Source organism: Leptonychotes weddellii, chromosome 1, assembly GCF_054177405.1.
Source record: "Leptonychotes weddellii isolate Sample4059 chromosome 1, ASM5417740v2, whole genome shotgun sequence".
Classification (NCBI taxonomy): domain Eukaryota; kingdom Metazoa; phylum Chordata; class Mammalia; order Carnivora; family Phocidae; genus Leptonychotes; species Leptonychotes weddellii.
In genome coordinates this window covers 75,029,994-75,051,768 of record NC_138369.1, presented here as the reverse complement: position 1 = coordinate 75,051,768, position 21,775 = coordinate 75,029,994, and the positions used below count along the sequence as shown (strand labels likewise).

The window sequence follows — 21,775 nt, the reverse complement described above, 5'->3', positions numbered from 1 at the left end:
CCTTTTCTACCTCTGTAATCTGCTTTCAGCCGAGCATCCCAAATGGGGTGTAGAAGATCTGGAGAGCTTGGAAAGACCAACCCATTTTGTGAAAGAAGTGGTTTCAGCCATAACTCTAGGAACAGAAGCACGCCAAGGAATTTCTGCATGTTGTACAAATTCCACAAAATGTTATATCCAGAGGTGCTGTCCTCCCAACTCCTAGCCCAAATGTAGAGAACCTAAATCCTACACAGTGACTCTCAGCTGGAGTGAATTTTGGCCTCCCATCAGATGGCTCATTGCTGTCCCTTCATTTCCTTCCCTCCCTGCCCGCTTGACTCACTTACATTACCCTCCTGGCCTTTGCAGCCATTGGTGTTCATGACCTCTGGGAATCAAATAATCACTAAGGACAAATTCAAATCTTTACTATATTGTGATTATACAAATGCCATCATTAAAAGAAGAAGAAAATATGCCCACACATAGGCTCAAACAGACACACACAGAGACACACACAGGAACACCAAGTCCCTTACAAAATGGTTTAAAAAAGTTAAAATAGTAAAGCTGCCAACCAGCCAATGTCTGTTTTACTTACTTCCCACTGGACACAAGGCATTATTCTAGGCCTGCCACAAGTGGAGGGGGCAGAAATAGGAGACTGACTTTCAGTGGTAAGAGGGGCACAAAGCCTGGCTTGCAGTGAGGGGACAGGGCTGACCAGAGGACACAACCCAGGACCTCCTCCAGCCTCTGCACCCTTTTCCTCATCTCTGAGCAAGAATGGCTGATCCCAACCTTCCTGGAAACAGAGGAGAGGTCTATTCTCACTGCACCCTATTTGAAAAATATGTTCAACTAGAGCCAGCCCCCGGACACCTTGGGGAAATGAAGCCCCAGGAAGGTGGCAATTAAATCAAAAACAAAAAAGACCAAGGGGAGCACTTACTGGTTTTCCCGCAGCTCTGGCAGATTTCACGAACCATTCTTTTTTTCACATCCTCAGTCATTAATTTATTAAAGTCTTGGAGGGTGATTATTTTTTCAGAATTTCCTGTTATTGGCAGAAGTTGTTCCTTATGAACATCCCCTATGCCCAAAACCAGGACACAAATTCCGAGGTTTCTCAGGATTTTCACTTCATCTGCTACATCATAGTAGGGATCCCTGGATGTGATAACAACCAAAGTTTGAGGGACACCAGCGTTTCTTCTCCCACCAGAAGATGGATCAAACATGACCTTCACTTTTTTAAGGGCCTGGCCAATTCGCGGAAACCCCTTGCTCTTGGTGACGGTTTGAATTTGAGTCTTCAACTCCGGTATAGTCAGAGAGTTTTTCAACTGGACAATTTTTTGGAAGCCACTCCCAAATTGAGCCAACCCAATTTTTATTCTCTGGTTCTGAATGTTAAAATTATCAATTAAGTCTGACACGAAAGTTGTCATGGTAACAAACTCTGAGTGGGAGACCATGTCAGAGCCATCACAAAAGAAAACCACATCAGCTTCTTGAATGTCACACGCTGCAATTTGGAAAAACAAAACAATTATTTTCCTCATGAATTAGTCTAAATTTTCCCCTTCCTCGAATTCTTCAATTGCTTTACTAAATCCCCACATTAGTAGCAAATTGAGATAAGTTAATAGAAGAGAGAATCACCGATTGGCCCTCAAGAAGGAAAAATAGTGTGAAGGAGAAAGATAATAGACTTTGTTTCAAATTTTAATATTTAAGTGATTCACTTGAAAAGACACTGAAAGTTGCTTAGAGAAAGAACTTTGAATAGTTTGAATATGTTCATTAAAAAGTAATTGCAAAGGCTAGAAATCCCTTCGACACACCCAAATTGGAAGGTTCACCCAAGTCAAGGCAATGGTACTATGGTCAGTATTCCTGTTACTATTAATACTACCATTTGTGTTGAGAATTACCATTTTAAAAATGTTTTTGGCATACAATAACTGTTAGTATTCATGACCATATTATGAGGAATTAATATAATTTTATAGATACAGAAATGGAATTCAGAGGTTAAGTAATTTGCTTAAGAATACACAATTGCTATACAGTGGAGCGGGTACCTGGACTGCCTCATTCTTTTTATCTTTAAATCCAGTATTTTTTTCTACTGCAGTTTTTTATAATATCATAACCCAAATATTAAAATGTAATGGGACAAATGCTAATGGCTAGTAAACAGGGCAAAGGATCATCTCTCTGAAATCCAATGTGAAATGTCCCATAACCCAGGGATAATATTCTACCCTCACTTACAATCAAATGCAATGGCTGGGACAGGGGCAGCACTAAAGTGATTACTAAAAACAATTGAGACAAAAGAATGCCAGCTGCCACACAGTTCTTTCTAAGGGTAGTCTGGTAGACACAAAGATGGACTGCCCAGATAGATCTTCGAGGAAGGATTTGCTGCCCAGCTGTGGGAGTGTGGTCAACAGGGGGCCTCTGGCAGTCAGCTCCTTCAGGGTCAGCCTCACTGCAGAGAGATGTCTTGCAAAAGACCGTGCCCTTCCCAGGGCAGCCCACATCTGGGGACTAAGTGGGAAGGGGACATAACCACCCAATCATCTTAGTCTGATGCTGGACAACACCAATGGGCAATACACGCTCCAGAGCTCTTTGCCAGGTTTGGAGCTTTGTCAAACATGCCTCACTGTGCAGCTTCTTCTGCCCAACCTACTTTCCCACTTTCCTTCACAAGGTGTGGATCCCTAATAAACACCAGGCATCCTAGACTCTGCCTCAGTATCTGCTTCCAAAAGGTAGACATGGGAGATGAGAATAAAACAGACTCCATCTTTGTAGGAAAAGACTATAGTCCCGGTGGTGTACTAGATTTGGTGGGGACCCAATGATAAACAGGAGGCCAAGCCTGCCCAAGGAAGTCAGTTTTGTGACAGATAAAGATAGAGGAATAGCAAATATGTGTCCAGTGCTACCACCAGGAGAAATAGAAGGTGCAGAATCTGGGAGACACACTGGGATCACTGTCAGGTATTGGGTCAGGAAACTGGCAAAAAAATGTTGAAACATGACAGACAAACTAGATGTAGTGAGGGAATATGGGCTGGTGTGTTCATGGTGGATAGAATGCTGTGTACAAAGCTACAGAGGTATTTCAGATTGACAGGAGAGATTGTGAAGTGGGGAGCGGCAACAGATGAGGTTGGCGATGTGGGCAAGGCTAGATGGAACTCAGGAATTCAGAAATTGTAAACTGTAAGCAGAGAATGAATAGTCCAGTGTGTGTTAGGAAGATCACTCAGTGTTCAGAATGGAATGGAAGGTGGCAAGACTAAGGGCAAGGAGACCAAATTTCAGGGTGGGAGTCCAGGGGCAGGCTAGAACAGGCAGAATTGAGAAGGTCCTGCTGCCTTGGGAAAAGTCACAATTTTTTTTTAAAGATAATACCATCATCTATATCTGAAACCAAGGGGATGAATTCGTTGCTCACTTTGAGCTCAGGTGGCAAATCTTACACTTTCCTCAAGTGTGATACCTGCAGCCTACCCTACCCCAGTGGTATCTTATAGAATCAGCTTAGGTCCCTCCACTACTCCATATTGAACTACCATATCCTTCCATCTGTATTAGTGGCCCTCATCTAGAAAAGCACATTAGACTACTTCAACTTCCTATGGCCCTAGATAATGCCTATAATCCCATTTAGACAGCCCTAGATCTTTGAAGACAAAAGTCTATCTGTCAAATTAGGCAACCCTGAGTCTGGCCTGCAACTGGTGCTCAGTGGTTGCATTGAGACCATTAATGGAATGGCACAAGAGGTCCTGAAATGGGGTAAGGTGAATATGATCTGAAAATCACAACTTACGCTCATGTGCATTGCTACACATTCGTTCTTGTAGAGGCAGGTAAATATCTTTCAGTTTGTTGAAATTATCTACATGGAATGTATTGTTTTTACTCCCTGCCATAGCCTCAAGTTCAAGTTGGTCGGCCTGTCCTACACCCACTGCGTAGATATCAATGCCTTTGTTTCTTAATTTCAGTGCTGTCTCATTGAGCAGATTTCGGTCATGGGACATCCCATCGGTGATGATGATCAGCATCTGCTTCACGTTTTGCTGGATGCGGCTGCCATATTCCTCCGTGAACATTATGTTTGTGTAATCTAGAGCCCTGGCAGTAAAGGTACTCCCTCCAGTATTCCTGCGCCTCCTCAGGTGCTCAATGACTGTGGATCTGTTTGAGTATTTCCTAAGGTGGAAAAGAACCTCAGGATAGTCCGAGTATTTGAGAGCTCCAATCCGAACCCGGTCGCTGCCAACATCTGCTTTCTTCACCAAATGGATAGTTAGATCCATCATGCTTTCTTGCTCTTGTGTGTTTATGCTGCCTGAATGATCCAGCATAAACACGATGTCCAACACTTTAATGTTTTTACAATCTGAAAGAAGAAGAAAACAGGCATCACAATCTTTCTGCAGTGTATTCTACACAGACAACTGAGAAGGGAGAAAAAACTAACCTCTGCCATGAACCTTCTATGTGCCAGACACTGCATCTCACTTGTTAGAGGTGGCTGTTGCCATTTTATGGAGTAAGAAACTGAGGCTCAGTGATGTACAACTTGCCCAGATCATGATTCTGCAGACATTGTACTTGACAATGACTCTGCAATGGGTGGTTCTTAAGCCACACCACTCTGTTCTGCTATATTTCATTAGGACATGTGATGTGTTTTGCTAGGCAGACTTTCAACTGAATGGAAACATCAGAAGGTAGTTCAATATCAATATAATGGTGAGATATGACTGATGTTTGCCAAACTGGCCCGCCATTTTAAAGAGCACAGAGGCTCTCTGTATCAGCTGGGATTTTTGTCCTACTCCCTCTGGTGCCAGCTGTCTTTTCAGCTTCTGCTAGACAAACTGTCCCATGTGCACCATGCCTCTCTGCATTCATTTGTACTCCTTCCCCTCACCTCCTGAATTAGAACCCAGAAAGGCCCCAAGTAGTTGGGAGAGCTAAGGCCCTATCACTTCCCCACAGCCCCAAGATCTCCTCTACATTGGAAGTCAAGTGAGTACTCTGGATAGGTCTCCAAAGGGTGGGGTTTCTCTCCCCTCTTTCCCTTCCCTCTTCCCCATGTAACTTAACCACATGCCTTCCACAATTTCGCTTTCTCCATTTTCTACCTGCATATGGTAACTCCAATCCTTATTTCTGGCAATGAGGTCTCAAATTCTCAAGTCTAAGATGCTATGGATGAGCCCATACTAAATCCGTAGGAACCTGGGGCAATGACATGACTTGATGTTTATGAGTCGATTTGATGTGTGAGTCAGCTGAAATTTCATCTTATGCTCCATAAACATTATGTTTATCAAAATAAAGAAATACCAGGAAGAGCTCCGTTGATTTCAAAGGTGGGGATGTGGCCTTAAGGCCAACCTGTCTTAGAATGTCTCAACATTACCCAGAGTTTGAGGATCATTGCCATTTACACTAAGCTGTTATGAGAGAAATTGCAGTGCCACTGCCTAAAACTCAGAGTCTACACTAAGACATTTTGTTTGTTAACTTCGTAAAAATTTCTCACACAGAATTCTGAATAATATAGTCCAAGGGAAGTCTCTATGTTGCCAGGGGAACAATATACAACAAATTTACCAACACTTCAATGTTTTCTCTTAGTTGTATCCAAACCACAGATAACGGTCCGTGGTAGGTTTAAAAGCACAAGTGTTTTTAGTCTTACGTGTGGATTTATAGCAAGTTCTTATCCAAGAGCTATTAAAGTTGATGGACTCAAACTAAAGATTTGCTTGACACAATCTGAAAAGAACTACAGTTTGTGTGAGATAAAAATGATCCTGAGCAATCATTTTTAAAAAGTAACAAATTAAAATTTTCCAAAGGGATAGATACATGAACAGGCAAATGTAAAATACCTCACTGATAGAGGTGGAGAAAAATAAGGTGAAGGAATGAAAATACACACTATATCTTTAAAATAAAGAGGATTTTTTGGGGGCGCCTGGGTGGTTCAGTTGGTTAAGCGACTGCCTTCGGCTCAGGTCATGATCCCGGAGTCCTGGGATCGAGTGCCCCATCGGGCTCCTGGCTCGGCGGGGAGCCTGCTTCTCCCTCTGACCCTATCCCCTCTCATGCTGTTTCTCTCTCTCTCTCCAATAAATAAATAAATAAAATCTTTATAAAAAAAATTTAAAAAAAGAGGATTTTGGGGGGTAGGGTATGCTTAAGATATTGGATTTGATTTAACTAAAAGGAAGATGAATTTGTATTTCTAGTTATTTACTACTTGACAATGATTGCAGGTAGGCAAGAAACAATTCTGGGGAATCATTTGGGATTAAAAATTTCTTCTGGAAAATCTAGGTATGCAGGTAGTGAAGAGTTGGAAGTTCAATGGAAAATTCTGAGAACTTTTTGGAATAGATTTGAAGTCTTCACAGCCAGACTACTCTGTTGCCAAACTGGCTGACAAGATTGTTAAACTGGAATATCCCTGGAGGTCACAGGTGTTTTAATACAACATAAATAAGACCAAAACTTAACACCAAAGTCCAGATAGAGTTCAGGCCCATGGTACAACCCACTGTTCACCCTATGAAGTCAACAGCTAACATCCCGGAGTCCTGAAGGATAACAGTGTCACTTACCATGGAGAGCACATACACGAAAAATGAGTTTGCTTTCTATTGCCTTTAGATCATCAAAGTTCTCAACATGGAAGACCAGGTTGCCATCCCCACTGATCTCCTCCAGCTGCGTCCTCTTGGCGCCAAACACCCCCACAGAGAAGATGACCACACCTTTGTCCCGAAGAAATTTAGCAGGCTCTCTCACAGAATCTTGTGCTTCTCCATCCGTGATGAGGATAAGAAACTTTTTGACCATAACACGGCCCCCCTTGGCGGGGGTGAAGTATTGATCTACAGAAGTGAGTGCATTTCCGGTCAAAGTGTTTTTGTTGATGAGAGACATTCTGTCTATTGAATCAGAAATTTCGTTCTGTGTAAAGTATTTATTAAGCTGGAACTCTTCCTGAGTTTTATCACTGAACTGAATGACACCAATATGAGTTCTGTCTGGACCAATCTGAATCTTAGCTACTAGGTTTTTCATGAAGGTTTTCATTTTTCCAAAATTTTCATGTCCTATACTGCCAGAACTGTCCACCAGAAACATGATGTCAGCCTTCATGTCTTCACATCCTGCATGTTGTCAGAAAGACCAGAAATGAGGCAGGTTGACATGATTTTCAGAATATAGAGAAACACTAAGACAGAAATAAATGCATTAGTCAGAAAACATCAGAAATTAACTCAAGCACCTGCTACCGCATTTGAAAATTTTATCTGCTGCTGTGGGTAGAGGCCTGCTGACTATAACCCTGAATCAGAAATCCACTGAATCCAAGAAGTTTTAAAGAGAAAATGCAACTTCCAAAGCATATATTCATTTATGCATCATTCATTTATCTGTAACTCATTTATTCATAATTCTTGAGGTGTATGAAATGCCAAGTATCAGGTTACATGTTAAAGGATGCAATGATGATCAAAAAAAGGAATCCAAGAAAAAGCAATCAATTCCCTACACTCATGGGACTTATATTTCAGAGTTTTATGTATAATGTAGAAACACAAAATTCTAAGCAATCTTTATATGCCATTATTTTCTTGGATATTTTTAAGTGATTTGATAAACATTATAAATCAATATTAAAAATTGGGATGAGAAACATTTACTAGAGATAATAAGTGCATTAGTAAGCACATATCCATTCAGCATGGACTATTCCTTTATTTATATATAAAATTTGTAGATATGCTACTGACTGGAAATGGACATATTTTTGTATACATATGTATGTGTATGTACATGGATGTACACATTGAAGACCAATTTCTATAAGCCATAGAAAAAATCCAGTTTACTAATTCATTGTACAGGTATGTGTGAGTACATCTATCTATCTCTCTATATATAATATGTAAATATATTGTCGTTAGCATGTATCTCCTTAGTTTTATCCCTTTGGTCTACCTGCTGTCACTGCCATTCTCTTAGTAGTCCTTCCCTCAACACTCACAGGGTCTATCCTATACTATTTGAAAATAAACAATTAGCATTAGTCAAAGAAGAATAAAACAGTGCTTATTATTTTTTAATAATTTATGTAAGGCCCACCAGGGAACATTAAAACCACCATTTAAGACCCAAGCTGCCTGGGGCCATCTTGAAAGTCATCAATAGAGAGGTCACTAAATATCTTTGTGGCCTTGGCAAGGCCCCACTGCTGTGAAGTGTGGAAGCCTCCCTTCCGTGAAACATATGGAAAGGAGTAGACTTTTACATGTGGTTTAGTACTCACAAGGTCTACCTCCTTATATCTGTTTGTGACAAGACTGCTTCCCGTCCTCTAATATCTGGTCTCCCATCCTTCCATGTCGATATAGTTTCAACTAGACAGATGATTGCCCAGGAAAAGACCGTATTTCCTAGCCTTCCTTGAAGCTACACATGGGCCTGTGACTAAGTTTTGGTCAATAGATACGAGCAGAAGTGACTTGCCCACTTCTGGATCTTAACATTAAAACAATTGAGTGCGGTGGGCTCATATGGCCCTTTCTCCCTTTCCACAAATGCAAGGTGAAGAGAACCAGAGCTTCACTTTTGACCTAAGATGGGAGCTATGTGTTGAGCACGGAATAGCCTCTCTGCTAGACCTCCACTACTCACCCTGGACCATTATACAAAAGAGAAATAATACCCTTCATTGTGTAGTTTGGGGTCTTTTTGTTACAGCCCCTTCTCTTGCCCCCTAAACAATAAATACACTGTGTCTCACTCCATGTGCACCTGCTCTGAGACTAGTCAGTGTTTTTCTAGGTCCTCGGGCTTTGGTTCCTTCGTTTCCCTGCCTCTGTTCGCCATCTTATGGCTCATTTCCTTATCCATAGCTTGTCTCCTCTCAGGTGTGGCAGTGCTCAGGCACCTGCCCTGCAACTACCTGACCCACAGGGGATGTACTACACCTCCTCACATTGGCCCAGGCCTGTCTCCCTTGAAAGACTGAGATACAATCTATTTTATGTTTCCTGGAACCCTTCTACTTTTCTTTGCATCAACCCCAGGAAACGTTGGGGAACTTTTACTCTTGTACTTTTTCTAGACCCAACTACTGTCCATAACGGGGAGAATAATGAACAATATTGTGATTTGGGATTTTGCTGTGAGCTCCACTTATTTGCTTATCCATTTTTCTTTTTTGGTTTTTTTTGTTGTTGTTTTTTGCCTTTTTTTTATTATGTTCAGTTAGCCAACATATAGTACATCATTAGTTTTTGATGTAATGTTCAACGATTCATTAGTTGCATTGCTTATCTATTTTTTTATTTTAGTGACTCAGAAAATCCCAAAACTTTTTCACTTTTGTAAGTTCAAATAAGTGAAAATTCTTTTACTTTTCTCATCAGTGAATACATTAGCCAACTTCTACAATAGCTCCTTTTTCTGTGGCAGTTACTATGTGCCCACATGCATTATTTTAAGTGTTCCACATGCATTATCACCTTCAAGCTTCACTAGAGGCCTGCACACAGGGATGAAGGCAGGTAGACAGGATATAACCCGTTCAAGGTCCACAGCTAATAAGGTTGGGGTTTGAACTTTGACTCATTGACTCCAGCATCCTTTATCTTAACCAATAAGTTAACATGATGTGCTAATACTAGCAATCAGCACATATCATCTTTAATTAGTAAGTGGCTATTACTAATAAAAGAAATCACAATCAGGTAGAGGAATTTGCAAATTGTTCTTCCTAACTTTTGTTACATGATTTTTAGTCAGAATGAAAATGCAAATATGTGTTTCTGTTACAAATAAAAATAAGCAATTATTATATGTGTACTAGATATGCATTCATAATAGAGAAATGATGGTTGATGTGTATTATGCTAAACCTGTAAGGATTCTATGATGTAGGTGTTACCCTTGCTTAATAGATGAGGAAGTTTGAAGGTCAGGTAGGAAAGTGAGTTGGATCCTAAAGCAAGAGCCCATTTTCTTTCCACTGTGCTCATCTGCTTTAATTAGTGCATGCACATACACACTCACATACATGCACACGCACACATGTGCACACACAGAATAGAGTCCCTTACACACCACACCAGTGGGCTTTGTCAAGGCCACAGTATTCTCAGCAACCTTCCTACTTATGACTTTCAAGATGGCCTCAGGGCATCTGCCTACAGAGGGATTTTCCAATATTGGCAATTAGTTTAAAGGGGCTGAATCCCTCCCTGGTGATAAAGGAAGTTAGCAAAATGTTAACCATACAACTGGTCACATCACTTCTTATCTCAGCCCAGCTATTAGTCTGCCCAAAGTACCTAATGAAGTACAGAGAATAAAGCCTTTTTTGTTTTGCTTACCTTTTTCAGTGCAAATTCTGTGAACAACTTCATTTTTTATGCTTCTTAAAGAATCAAAGTTCTGCCCAAAGCTAACCCTTTTCTCTTCCCCAGCAATTTGTTGGAGTTGTGCTTTGTTAGCCTCCCCAATGCCAACTGCATAAATGGTGACTTGCTCAGCCCTTAATCTCTCAGCAGGCTCCAGAACTTCATCTGTGGACCTCCCATCAGTCAGCACAATGAGGTAACAGGGAACCTTGCGTGTCCTATGCTTCCTATCCTCTTTTATTCTTGACAGCATGAAATCCAGGGCCTCCCCAGTATGGGTGTTGCCTTGGAGTTGCTCAATGTTCAAAATAGCATTTCTTAAGTTCACATCATTAGAACTGTCACTGATATAAATCTCCACTCTCATCTTATGTGAATACTGCACAGCTCCAACTTGGACTTGGTCTGGGCCAATGCTGAACATTCCTGTCACAGCCAACATAAATTCCTTGATTTGCTCAAAGTGTATTCTCTGTATGCTGGTTGAGCCATCAATGAGGAAATAGATATCAGCCTCTTTTGTATCTAGACAGCCTGCAAAAAAAAAAAAAAAAAGTGGAAAATACATTCTTTGTTAATTACAGAGACTCTGGGGAGAACTTTGCAAGAGAGTTTATAGAGGAACATGAGACCATGAAGGTTCTAGAGAATGAGAACTCTTCATCATTTGCACAGAGTCTGTCTACTTCATCAAACCTGTTCATGCCCATTTTCTCCTTTGAAATTCACAACAATGATCCTATCATTGAAACAGAGTGATGCCCAGTGCTTCTTTGTCTCAGGTCACACAGCCAGTTAATTAAAAGGAAGGACCAGATTCCCAAGTCTCCAGGCTGCAAGTTAAATTGTTTTTCTAGTATTGACACATGACTTTTTGGACAGTTTATGCCTTATCATTTCTTGAGAAATGGAATGGAGGAGAAGACCTACTGCTCTTAGTTCCCTGATAACTTCTTCCCAGAGCAACTAGAACCCTATATTTAAAACTAGAACCAGATCATATTACTCTTCTACTTAAGTGGTTTATCATTGCATTTAGAATTTAAAAATAAAAAACTGGCCTCAACTTTCTCCCTGCTTTTCTCTCAGACCCTATTTCCAGCAATTCTTCATCTTACTCACTGTGCTCCATCCATACTGGGCTGCTCTCCGTACTTTGAAAGTGCCCCAAGGCTTTTGCACTTGCCCTTCTCTCTTCCAGAATATTCTTCCCCCTAAATATTCACATAGCTGGTTCCTTCTTATCTCATCATGGATATGCCAACTCAAATGCCAGTTCTTCAAAAAGGCCCTCTCTTCCCCTCTAGCTAAAACACATCAGTCATTGCCTATCCTATTACCTTATTTTCTCTGTTTTCTCTATGATACCCATACTTTTTGAAGTTATCTTATTCATTTGTTCATGAGCACAGACTGCTTCCTGCCACAGAGTGTCAGCCCCACGAGGGCAGAAACTGCCTCCTTCTCTGTTTCCACCTAGTACACCTGGTACATCACAAGATTTCAACATAAAAATTTTAAATAAAAGAGATCTCAATGTTCCTTTCTTTGTTAAGTAGATTCTATGAAAACATGCTTTAATAATTCTCTATTTACAACTCTATCAATTACTGAAATTGGGTAGGAGAAAGAGCATACTTTTAAAATTTAGGTTACTTGTGTAATTATCTGGTTGCGTCTGTGAAAAGATCTTAAAATACAAGATAATTTAGTCATTTCACAATATTTTCTTTCTTGACAGCTTTTTGGCAACTTGTAGCTATTGACACTACTTCAGGCTATGGGGAGTTGGTCTTTATGAAATCAGAAATACTGGAAATAAGTTGGGACCTGAGAATTAAACCTTGAAATCAATACATAAAATATTAGGGCAAAGCTAAGCAGTTATCTGCAAAAGATAGGATTAATCTCAGGCCAGCAAAACTTAATAGCAATCAGAATGGATTGATGTATATACCTAATGAGGAAGAATCAGGGGTTTTTCAGAATAAATACAGTGGTGGTCAGCAATGAAGGAGAAAAAAAATGTGAGTCACAGTGGGTAACCAAGGCCATGCCCACCTAGCCCACCTAGAGCTGTGCTGTCCAATATACTAGCCACTAGTCATCTGTTGCTATTAAAAGGTAAATTTAAACTACTTAAAATTCAATAAAATTCAAAAATCAGCTCCTTAGTTGCACTAGCTACATTTCAAGTGATTAACATCCCCATGCAGCTAGTGACAATCATATCCAACAGTGTAAATACAGAACATTGCCATCATCACAAAATGTTTGGACAATGTTGAAGAAAAATGTGTCGCCTGGCCCAAAGGTCTCACCTATACGGTTATGCAGAGATAGAGAGAGAGAGAGAGATGTATATTTTGACTTTAAAATACCCAATTGAATGATACTACACATTTCAATCATAAAACGAATTCCATTGCTCTGATTCTGCAACCTCCAGCAATATCTTGATTTCAATTTAGTTTCTCAATATGCATGCCTATAGGGAGAAAATGTACTTCTCAGAGGACATGTAGGTCCAGGCCCCTGGGCAGTGATAGTCCTCGTCATAAATATAACTGCCACTCTTTTTCTGCACATCAGTCTCTTGGTTTGATTAATGTGAATCTCTCCTTGATTTAATGAACTCTGATTTAAAAAACTGGCTACCTACTCTGTGACAGATGTGGTGGCTACAGTGACTAAGTCAATATAGATTGGTTCTCTGTGTTTGACCATTCTGAAACTACAAAGCTGTCCATCATACTCTAGACCATGGCAAATTCACTAAGTTCAAGGTTCTCAAACATCGCTAACAGGAGTTTATAAGGAATCTTACTAAAATGCAAGTGCCCAGGCCCTACTTTGAGACTGATTCATTAGGTTTTGGGGAGGGCTTGGGCCAATGAATTAGTGATAAACTCCCCAGGAAACTCTGATAAGTTTGCAGCAGATACTGTTGGCACTTAGCCTGTATCCCCTCAAACTCTACCATTTCTGTGCCCATTGGCTCCTAACACTCTCTTTCTAAGGGCTCACACTTGTGTCTGCTTGTGGGTAGGCTGCACTCAGTATGCTAGAACCTTCTTTGCCTGGGGCTTGAAGAAGTGCCTGGAAATGTACATTCTCTCATGTGCTGGAATATAAATTCTCTAGATGCACTGCCCCCTGACTGGGACAATTCTAAGGTTTAACCTACACTGTCTCTAGAATGGCCCTGTAGAATTGAACCTCCATGGGACTTGGCTTATCATCCTTCCCTTCCTGGTCCCAACCCTCACTTTAGTACCAATCTCCAGTTTTCCCTGGGCATATTTTCTAATATATCAATTTCACACAAAGCCTTCTCTGGCATCTACTTCTGAGTAACCCAACCTGAGTCAGGTACCAATTTTTGAGAGCCACTGAATTAATAAAAAGCCACCTACTGAAGCCTTATGAAGAATAGCTATCCCCCTTGGATGGCCCTTGCCCCTAGCCTTGGTCCCCTAACTTCCCATTTAGAATTTCTATAATGAAAATAATAATTTGTTTGTCACATGATTGTAAACTCTCCAAAGAGACCACACTACACATCCCTCCTGTGCCCTAATAGCTGGTACTAGACCAAGGTGGCTGCCCCTCAGGGAATTCCCCCACAGGTCACTCAGGAGGGAACAGAGGACTTGTTTCTTGCTCCTGTGTGTAATGTATACATGCCACAGAAAATCCAGGGCTGGCCCAGGGTGAATTCTTAAACCTTCAACCGACTGGTCTGAGTTTAAACTTGGCCTTTAATACCATTGGAAGATTACAATTCTTTTCCATGTGAGTTCTGCCAAATTCCAGTTCCAATTGTTCAGAAGCATTTTATCCACAAAGGAAATGTACGAAGACAACAGGTATCTCAGAATTAGGTAAACACAAAGTCACATCAAGTAACTCTTGATATGTACCTTTGAAAAGAGCTTGGTAAAACTATAGCAGATTCACAGTGCATCTTAACTAGGATATCTTCACTAGAATGATGGAAGACAAACATAATAGAAAAGATCAAGAAGTGCAAAAATACTCATGTGCATAAAGATATAGGTGCAAGGATGATATTATCCAAGATGTTTAGAAGGGAAAAATATGTGTAAAGACCTATGTATCCAACAGTTTAGGATATGTTAAACAAATTATATTCCATTCATACCATGGAATTTTATTGCCAACTTAAAAAGAATGTTGCAAAATAATATTTAAGGAAATGGATGAAAGTTCATGATACAAGGTTGACAGAAAAGTGGGTAAGGACGATAATACTGGTTATCCCCAATATTACTGTCTCCTATAATACACTATTTAAACCCCCAGTTTTTACCAAGATACTGGCAGCCCTAAATAAAGACTACATTTTCCAGCTCCCATTTTTACAAAGGTGTGACATGTGACTAAGTTCTGGCCACTGGGATGTAAACAGAAATGATATGTGTCATTTCTGGGAATATCTTTGAAGAAAAAGGTGGAAGCCTGCCTACTTCCTTCTTTTTTTATCATTCTTGCTTGTTGCATATGAATGTGATGCTGGGAGCAATTATCTTGGACTATGATCCTGGGAATAAAAACCACAAATGGCAAAAAAAATAATGTAGAAAGAGACTTGACACTGGTACACCACACCAGCTCTGTCTACCTTAGGACTTATTTGTGAAACAGAAAAAATAGTTTCATCCTCATGGTTAACTGCTGTTTTTATTTCTATTGGTCACACCCAAATGTAATTGTAACTGATACAAATTACCCAACTATATATTCCTGCACTGTATGATACAATAGCCATCAGCTACATGTGGCTATCAAAACTAAATTGAATTAAAATTATATTTAAAATTCAGAAAAACTAAATAAAATTCAGATCCTCAGTTACACTAGTCACATTTCAAGTGCTCAATAGTCACATGTGGCTAGTGACTGCCTTACTGGACAGCGCCGATGCAGAACATTTAATCACAGAAAGTTCTGTTGGACAGAACTAAGACGTCCAATGCTATACCATCTTTTAAAAATGTGTATGTGGGCACCTGGGTGGCTCAGCAGGTTAAGCTTTCAACTCTTGATTTCAGCTCAGGCCATGAGCTCAGGGTCATGAGACCGAACCCTGAGTCAGGCTCCACATTGGATGTGGAGACTGCTTACGATTCTCTTTTGCCCTGTCCCTCTGTCCCTCCCCCTCCTAAGTAAATAAATAAATAAAAATAAAATGTGTGTGTGTGTGTGTGTGTGTGTACATAAGTAATAGGGAGAGAGAGGAAACCAAAAGACATGAGAAATAAATGTTAAAAATGGTTTTATCTGAAAGACAGGATTATAAATGATTTTATTTTCTTCACGTTCATCAATATTATTAAACTATTTTATAATTAACACATATTACTTTTTTACATTTTATTGAGGTACGATTTACACACTAAAAAATTCACCCTTTGTAATCATTTGATCATTTTTAGTAAATTTATAAAGTTCTGCAACCAAAACCAAAATCTAGTCTTAGACTATTTCCCTAACTACCAAAGTTCCCTCATGCATTACAGTCAGTCCTCACTCCTGCCCCTACTCTAGGCCACTACTCATATTACTTTTATAATAAGAAAAGGTTTTTTGTTGTTTTTTTTTAAACATACCTGTTCTGTCAAGGTCCATTTGCTCAGCATGAGTAGAAATTTGGGACCAAATTTCATTGTGGAGCTTTTTCTGGAAGTTTTTACTATAAGCTTCCAAGTCTGCATAGGACTTGAGCATGGAAGCCATTTGTCTCGGAGGGTAAGACACTATTTCTTCTAACTGGGTGTTGTTAGCCCCTTGGGTGTTCACACCAAATACAGTCACATCCTGCAGCCGAAGTTGTATTGCAACATCGCGCACTTCATCAGTTGATGGTCTGTGAGTGACCACGACTGCGATCTGAGGCACTCCCTGGGCCCTTCTGCTGCCACTTGACTCTGAGAAGGCTTCTAGCCTCATCTTCTCAATGGCAGCCCCAGCATTGGATTTCCCAGCCTGGACAAAAAGCTTCTGGATTTGCTCCTCAAATTCATACTGGGTTGTGCTTGAATTTAGAAAGGAAATAGTCTTGGCTCTATCACTGTAACTCATAAGTCCAAGGCGTGTGCAGCTGTACCTCACATCCATGGAGGTAGCAATGTTCCTCAGGAAATTCTGCAGGTTCCTTAAGTTTTGTCTGGTGCCAACTGACTCATCCACTAGGAACATGACGTCAGCTAATGAATCTTTCCGACAGGCCACTGGGAAGGGAAATATGGAGAGAAAAAAAGCATGAGCATTAGTACAAACCACTGGCCCAGAGTGAGGAAGGCACTTTACAGATTGTCAAAAGGCATTAGTGAAAATAGAGGTAGTCATGACAGATGTAGTTAGCACTGTTTTCTTTTAATAAACAACAGATAGAAATTCTGAACAGGACTTACAAGGTCACTGACTTCAGAGTCTTTGCAATAATGTTCCTCTTCTCTGAAAAATGCTTCTTACCAACTTTTCTATCACTCCCCACCACCACCACCATCCTGATCTTCATAACCACCATCACCACCAGTATGACAAGCCCAGCACCAACCACCACTAACCACTACTACTCTCACCTCCACCACCATCACCACCCACCAATGCCCCCACATCCACTGCTACTATCACCCCAAACATCAACAACCAACCACCACCATCACCACGACCACCACATCTACCACCATCACCACCTCCATGTCCACCACCACTCTCAAATGCTAGGCAGGGATGGGTTAACAGAAATATCTTTGACCTCAGGAAGCTCACATTCTATGGGGAGGACAGATAACTAGATTATGTTATTTCAGTGCTCACAAGGAACTAAAACAAGTAAGTCAACTGAGTTATTATTCTGGGGAGGTGGGATGAGGACTAACTCACGTGAGATAAAAAGAAGTCAGGGAAGGCCTCTCTAAGAGGATTGCATTTGGGCTGAGGTACGAAGAGAAGGATTCAGCCACGTGTTCTGAAGGAAGAGGAATTCTGGCAGAAGGAACAGGAGGAGGTGGGAACAAGCAAGAAGACCAGAGTGGCTGGTGACAGTGTGTGAGGGGAACAACGATGGATGAGGCCAGAGAGAAGCAGCTCCTAAGTCGCACGATCTTTAAAATATCATCCCAGTTGCTGAGGAGAGATAACAAATTCAGGGATATCCATTAAGAAACAATTGCCCTAGTCCAGGAAAGAGATCATGTTTCTTGGACAAGGATAATAGCAGGTAAGATGAAACAACAGGGTAGTTTTGATACATGAATTAAAGGTAGAACAGAGAGGGGCCTGATGATAAATTGGATGCTAGTGTTAAGAGACAAAGAGGAAGTGGTGAAAAATAGGTTTTTGGCATGAACAACTGAGTGGATATTGGTGGTATCTTTTTCCAAGACAGGGAAGACAGTAGAAAGAACAAGTTGCAAGGGGGATTCAAGAGTTCCATTTCAGTCATGCTAAGTTTGGGATATTATTGAAGATGCCAGGTATGCAATTGGTTGTATAACTCTGGAATTCAGGGAACAGTACACCGTATGTACAGAAAATGCCTACTCCAGGCACAGGTGGAGGAATGATATCTGTGGAAAGCTTAGCCAAGAGATAAGCTCAGTCTTGCCAACAGCTACCCATTAGGATTATGAGCTCTAGAAACCAGAAGATATGTCTTATTTATCTCTATCCCTCCAGTACCTGGTGCCTAGTGAGAACTCAAATTAAAAATAATTCTCATAAATCTAGCAATGTGCTCTTCACCCCCACGCAGTTAGCTAAAACAAACTCCCAGCATGACCTACTCGGGTTAGTATTTATTTGCAAATAGCTATTACTATGAATAACAGTAAATGGTGTGCCCAATGCCATACAAGCCATCTCACCCATATCAAGGTAGGCACTACTATCCTCACGTTATAGGTAAGGAAACTGAAGCTCAGAGGTTAAATAACTTATTCAAGGCCATTAGCAGCCAAGCCAGAGTCTGAATCTAGACCTCACTGACTCTGAAGTTCTTACTCTTAACCTCTAAACGCAAGGATAGTATCCCATCAAGCAAAACCTTGTTGTACTATTATTGTTGTGAAGTAAATTAGGTGAGAAGCACAAGCAGCACACAGAACCCTCTAAGAAGGTGGTAAAATCCTACTGTCCTTCAGAGCACAGACTAAGCAGCCACCTATACAGTTGAAGGATCCCCCAGGTCCCCAGAGTGGAGGGTTACAGGAGGGTTTCTTCTCTGAAAGAAAAAGAACATAAATCATACGAACTTGCTATTTCTCCAAGGCAGCAGGAGGGAGAGATCAGGAGAGTGGAAGGAAAGGGATTTCCTGGTACTCCAGGAGCAACACTAACTGTGGTAGAACCTTGTAAACACTCAGTAAAACCCATTTCCTCTTCTTGGGCATAGAGCTAGACATGACTTCCCAGCCTCACTTGCAGCTAGGTGTGGCCATGGGACTAAAATCTGGATAATGAAATGTGAGCAAAACTAATGTGTGTCTCTTCCAAGCTTATCCCACAAAACCCTCCCATGAGTGATCTTTCATCTTTTTTCCCCACCCACCAGCTGTACAACAATCCCCAGGGCACCTCAGAAGTCACAGTTCCCAGGGCACCTTAGAAGTCATACATGAAAATAGAAGAGCCACCACCAACCCAAGTATCTGAATAGAGGAGAGACAGCTGGTCACCTTGATCAGCAGCCCTATAATGCTAAAGGGAAATAAACTTCCTATTATTCAGGGAATCTATATGTTATTTATTTATTTTTAAATTTTTTTTAAATTTTATTTTATTATGATATATTAGTATCTATATGTTATTAAGGCCTGAACTGGTCCTACTAAAAAACCAGGCCATAGCTATAGCCATGGAATCAGTAACAGTGGGGCAGAAAGGAAGTTTCAAGGTCATCCCAGCTCCCACCACTTACAAATGAGGATGCTGATGCAAGCCTCAGAGAGATGACATCAATTCCCCAAGTTCACACAGCCAGCTAGTGGCAGTGTCTGGGTCTTCTGACCTTGTGTTCAGAGCACTTTGTACCACACCAGGTGGCTTCCTTGAGTCTTAGAACTAGATAGTACCTGCTCAGAATGGCCCATCATTACCAACTGAGTGCAGAGGCAGCCAAGAAAATCCATTTTGCCAGGAACTCTTTCTACCTTACTCTGGTGAGAATGGTGGGAGCCTCTCATGAGTATGGCACACTTACTGAGTGCCTCTCTGGAGCTGTGCACTGGCCGGTTCTGCCTGCCTGATCATCAACCCTGCATGGGCAGCTTCCGGTCTCAGTTTACCCATTCCTTCCTAATGCTGTCTGGGATCACCTGCCAAGTAAACTATTTGTACTCAAGAGTCTTCTGTTTTGAGGTCTCCATGGAGCACTCACTTAAGACATAATAAAGCATTTTTCACGTGAGACATTGTAAGTCATGGGATCATAAGTATTCCTGCTTTTGGCCTAGGGGATCAAGAAGGCAAGCGGATGAGAAGGACTTTTACATTTCTGTGTGAAAAACAGGGATGTCCAGAGGCTGATGGGAAGGCGGATGTGGCACCTGGTGGCTCTGATGGGTGGCTGCTTAGAGATAAAGCCGAGAAACAGCATCCCCCAAGGGAAACCAGCTGCAGTAACTGAAGTAAGGTGTTGCTCTCAAGCAGCTGTGCACACAACACGCATCAACGTGGATGATGGAGCCTGAGAGGAAGGGCCTGTGCTGCCACATGAGAAACTCTTGGTGGCTCTCAGAAAATAAGTTGGGGAAAATTTTATGTTGGGGGATGTGATAGCTAAGGTGCTACATTATACAAGAAAGGGTGCTCAGTCAGTTCAATTTGAGCTATTCATGGGTCTTGTTCATACCCATAAGCTTGTCAGAAATATTTCCAATATTCAATTTGAAGATCCAGTCTACTGTCAAGTATGCTATTATTTAATGGCAGCTCTTAGAAATTGAAAAAAAAATAGCATTATTGCAAGACACATCCTAATATCAAAAATGTTAAAATGTGGGGAGAAAAATGTGTCTTAGATGTAGAAAATACAAGCACAAAATGATTGCATAACTGAGAGGGGGAATGAGTCAAACTCCTGGCTTTAGCAGGTCCTGACACTCATTAGAGAGATTTCATGTGTAAGGAGAAAGAAACAGTGCAGGAGGGGATAAGCCAACACAGCAGATGGAGGGCTCAAGACCGTAGCCCACTGTGGCTCTACTGTACAACCAAGGGTGTACTCCTCTCTGCCTGGTCTCATCTGAAAGTTATCCTTCCCATTTAGTGTCACTCTGTATTAGCTGACAAGCATTTATGGAGCATTCACCACGGGCCTCACACCAAGCCAGGATTGTGAGGGCCAGAGAACAGACTCGGAACTTCTTTCTTCATCTGTAAGACTTCCATTTATTCGCTCATTAAGAAATAGAATGCTAGGGACCCTGGGTGGCTCAGTCGTTAAGCGTCTGCCTTTGGCTCAGGTCATGATCCCAGCGTCCTGGGATCGAGCCCCACATAAGGCTCCCTGCTCGGCAGGAAGCCTGCTTCTCCCTCTCCCACTCCCCCTGCTTGTGTTCCCTCTCTCGCTGTGTCTCTCTCTGTCAAGTAAATAAATAAAATCTTTAAAAAAAAAAAAAAAGGAAAGAAATAGAATGCTAGCTCATTGTCAGGCACTGTGTAGGCCTGAAGAATACATAGGTACATGTAAGTGCCCACTTCTGCCCTCAACATGCCACCAGTTCATTGGTGGAGGGGACCAATACAGAAAGGAGTAATCATTCACTCTGGGAGGTGCCTCTGTCACCAAGCATGCACAGGGAACTGTGAGGCACACAGAAGAAATTTGAAAGGAAAGCCTTCCAACAGGATAAGACTATAGGGCTGAGATTTAAATGATGTCAGGAGTCATCCAAGCTGTAAGAAGACAAAGGAGTGCAAGAGGATGCCCATCAGAGAAAAGACACAAGCAGACACGGCAGTTGGAATTGACAGGAAAGTGTAGAAATGTCCAGGACTTCAGTGTGGCGAATCACCAAAACTAGGATTCAAGCTGCAGGAGATGAGGGTGGAAGGCGCAGAGCTGCTTACATGGGACCCAGGCCTTCCTTACCTTCTATATCAGGAGGGGCGGCTCCATCCCTGTACTGGGTGGCTTCCTTGATGATCTGTGTCATGTTTTGGGAAAACGCGCCGAGGTCCCTGACCGACCGGAGCTTGACATGGAACTGAGCGGTGGCCATGGCCTTCAGCTCCTCCTCAGAAGCATCCTGCAGCCCCACAGAGACGATCCTCACCCC

General features: G+C 41.4%; 1 protein-coding gene across 2 annotated transcripts in view; it reads right to left on the bottom strand.

The window, feature by feature from the left end:
* Positions 1-21,769, bottom strand: part of COL6A5 (collagen type VI alpha 5 chain) — a 90,362-nt gene extending 68,593 nt beyond the window's left edge. For both annotated transcript variants that reach the window (XM_081826183.1, XM_081826192.1), the window contains exons 1-6: positions 21,589-21,769; positions 16,100-16,720; positions 10,440-11,000; positions 6,654-7,208; positions 3,839-4,414; positions 935-1,510 (exon numbers count right to left, since the gene is read on the bottom strand). In XM_081826183.1, coding sequence (XP_081682309.1) covers positions 935-1,510; positions 3,839-4,414; positions 6,654-7,208; positions 10,440-11,000; positions 16,100-16,720; positions 21,589-21,718 — 3,019 coding nt within the window. In that variant the 5' untranslated portion in view covers positions 21,719-21,769. The remainder of the gene's footprint in view (positions 1-934; positions 1,511-3,838; positions 4,415-6,653; positions 7,209-10,439; positions 11,001-16,099; positions 16,721-21,588) is intronic.
* Positions 21,770-21,775: the final 6 nt, after the last annotated feature.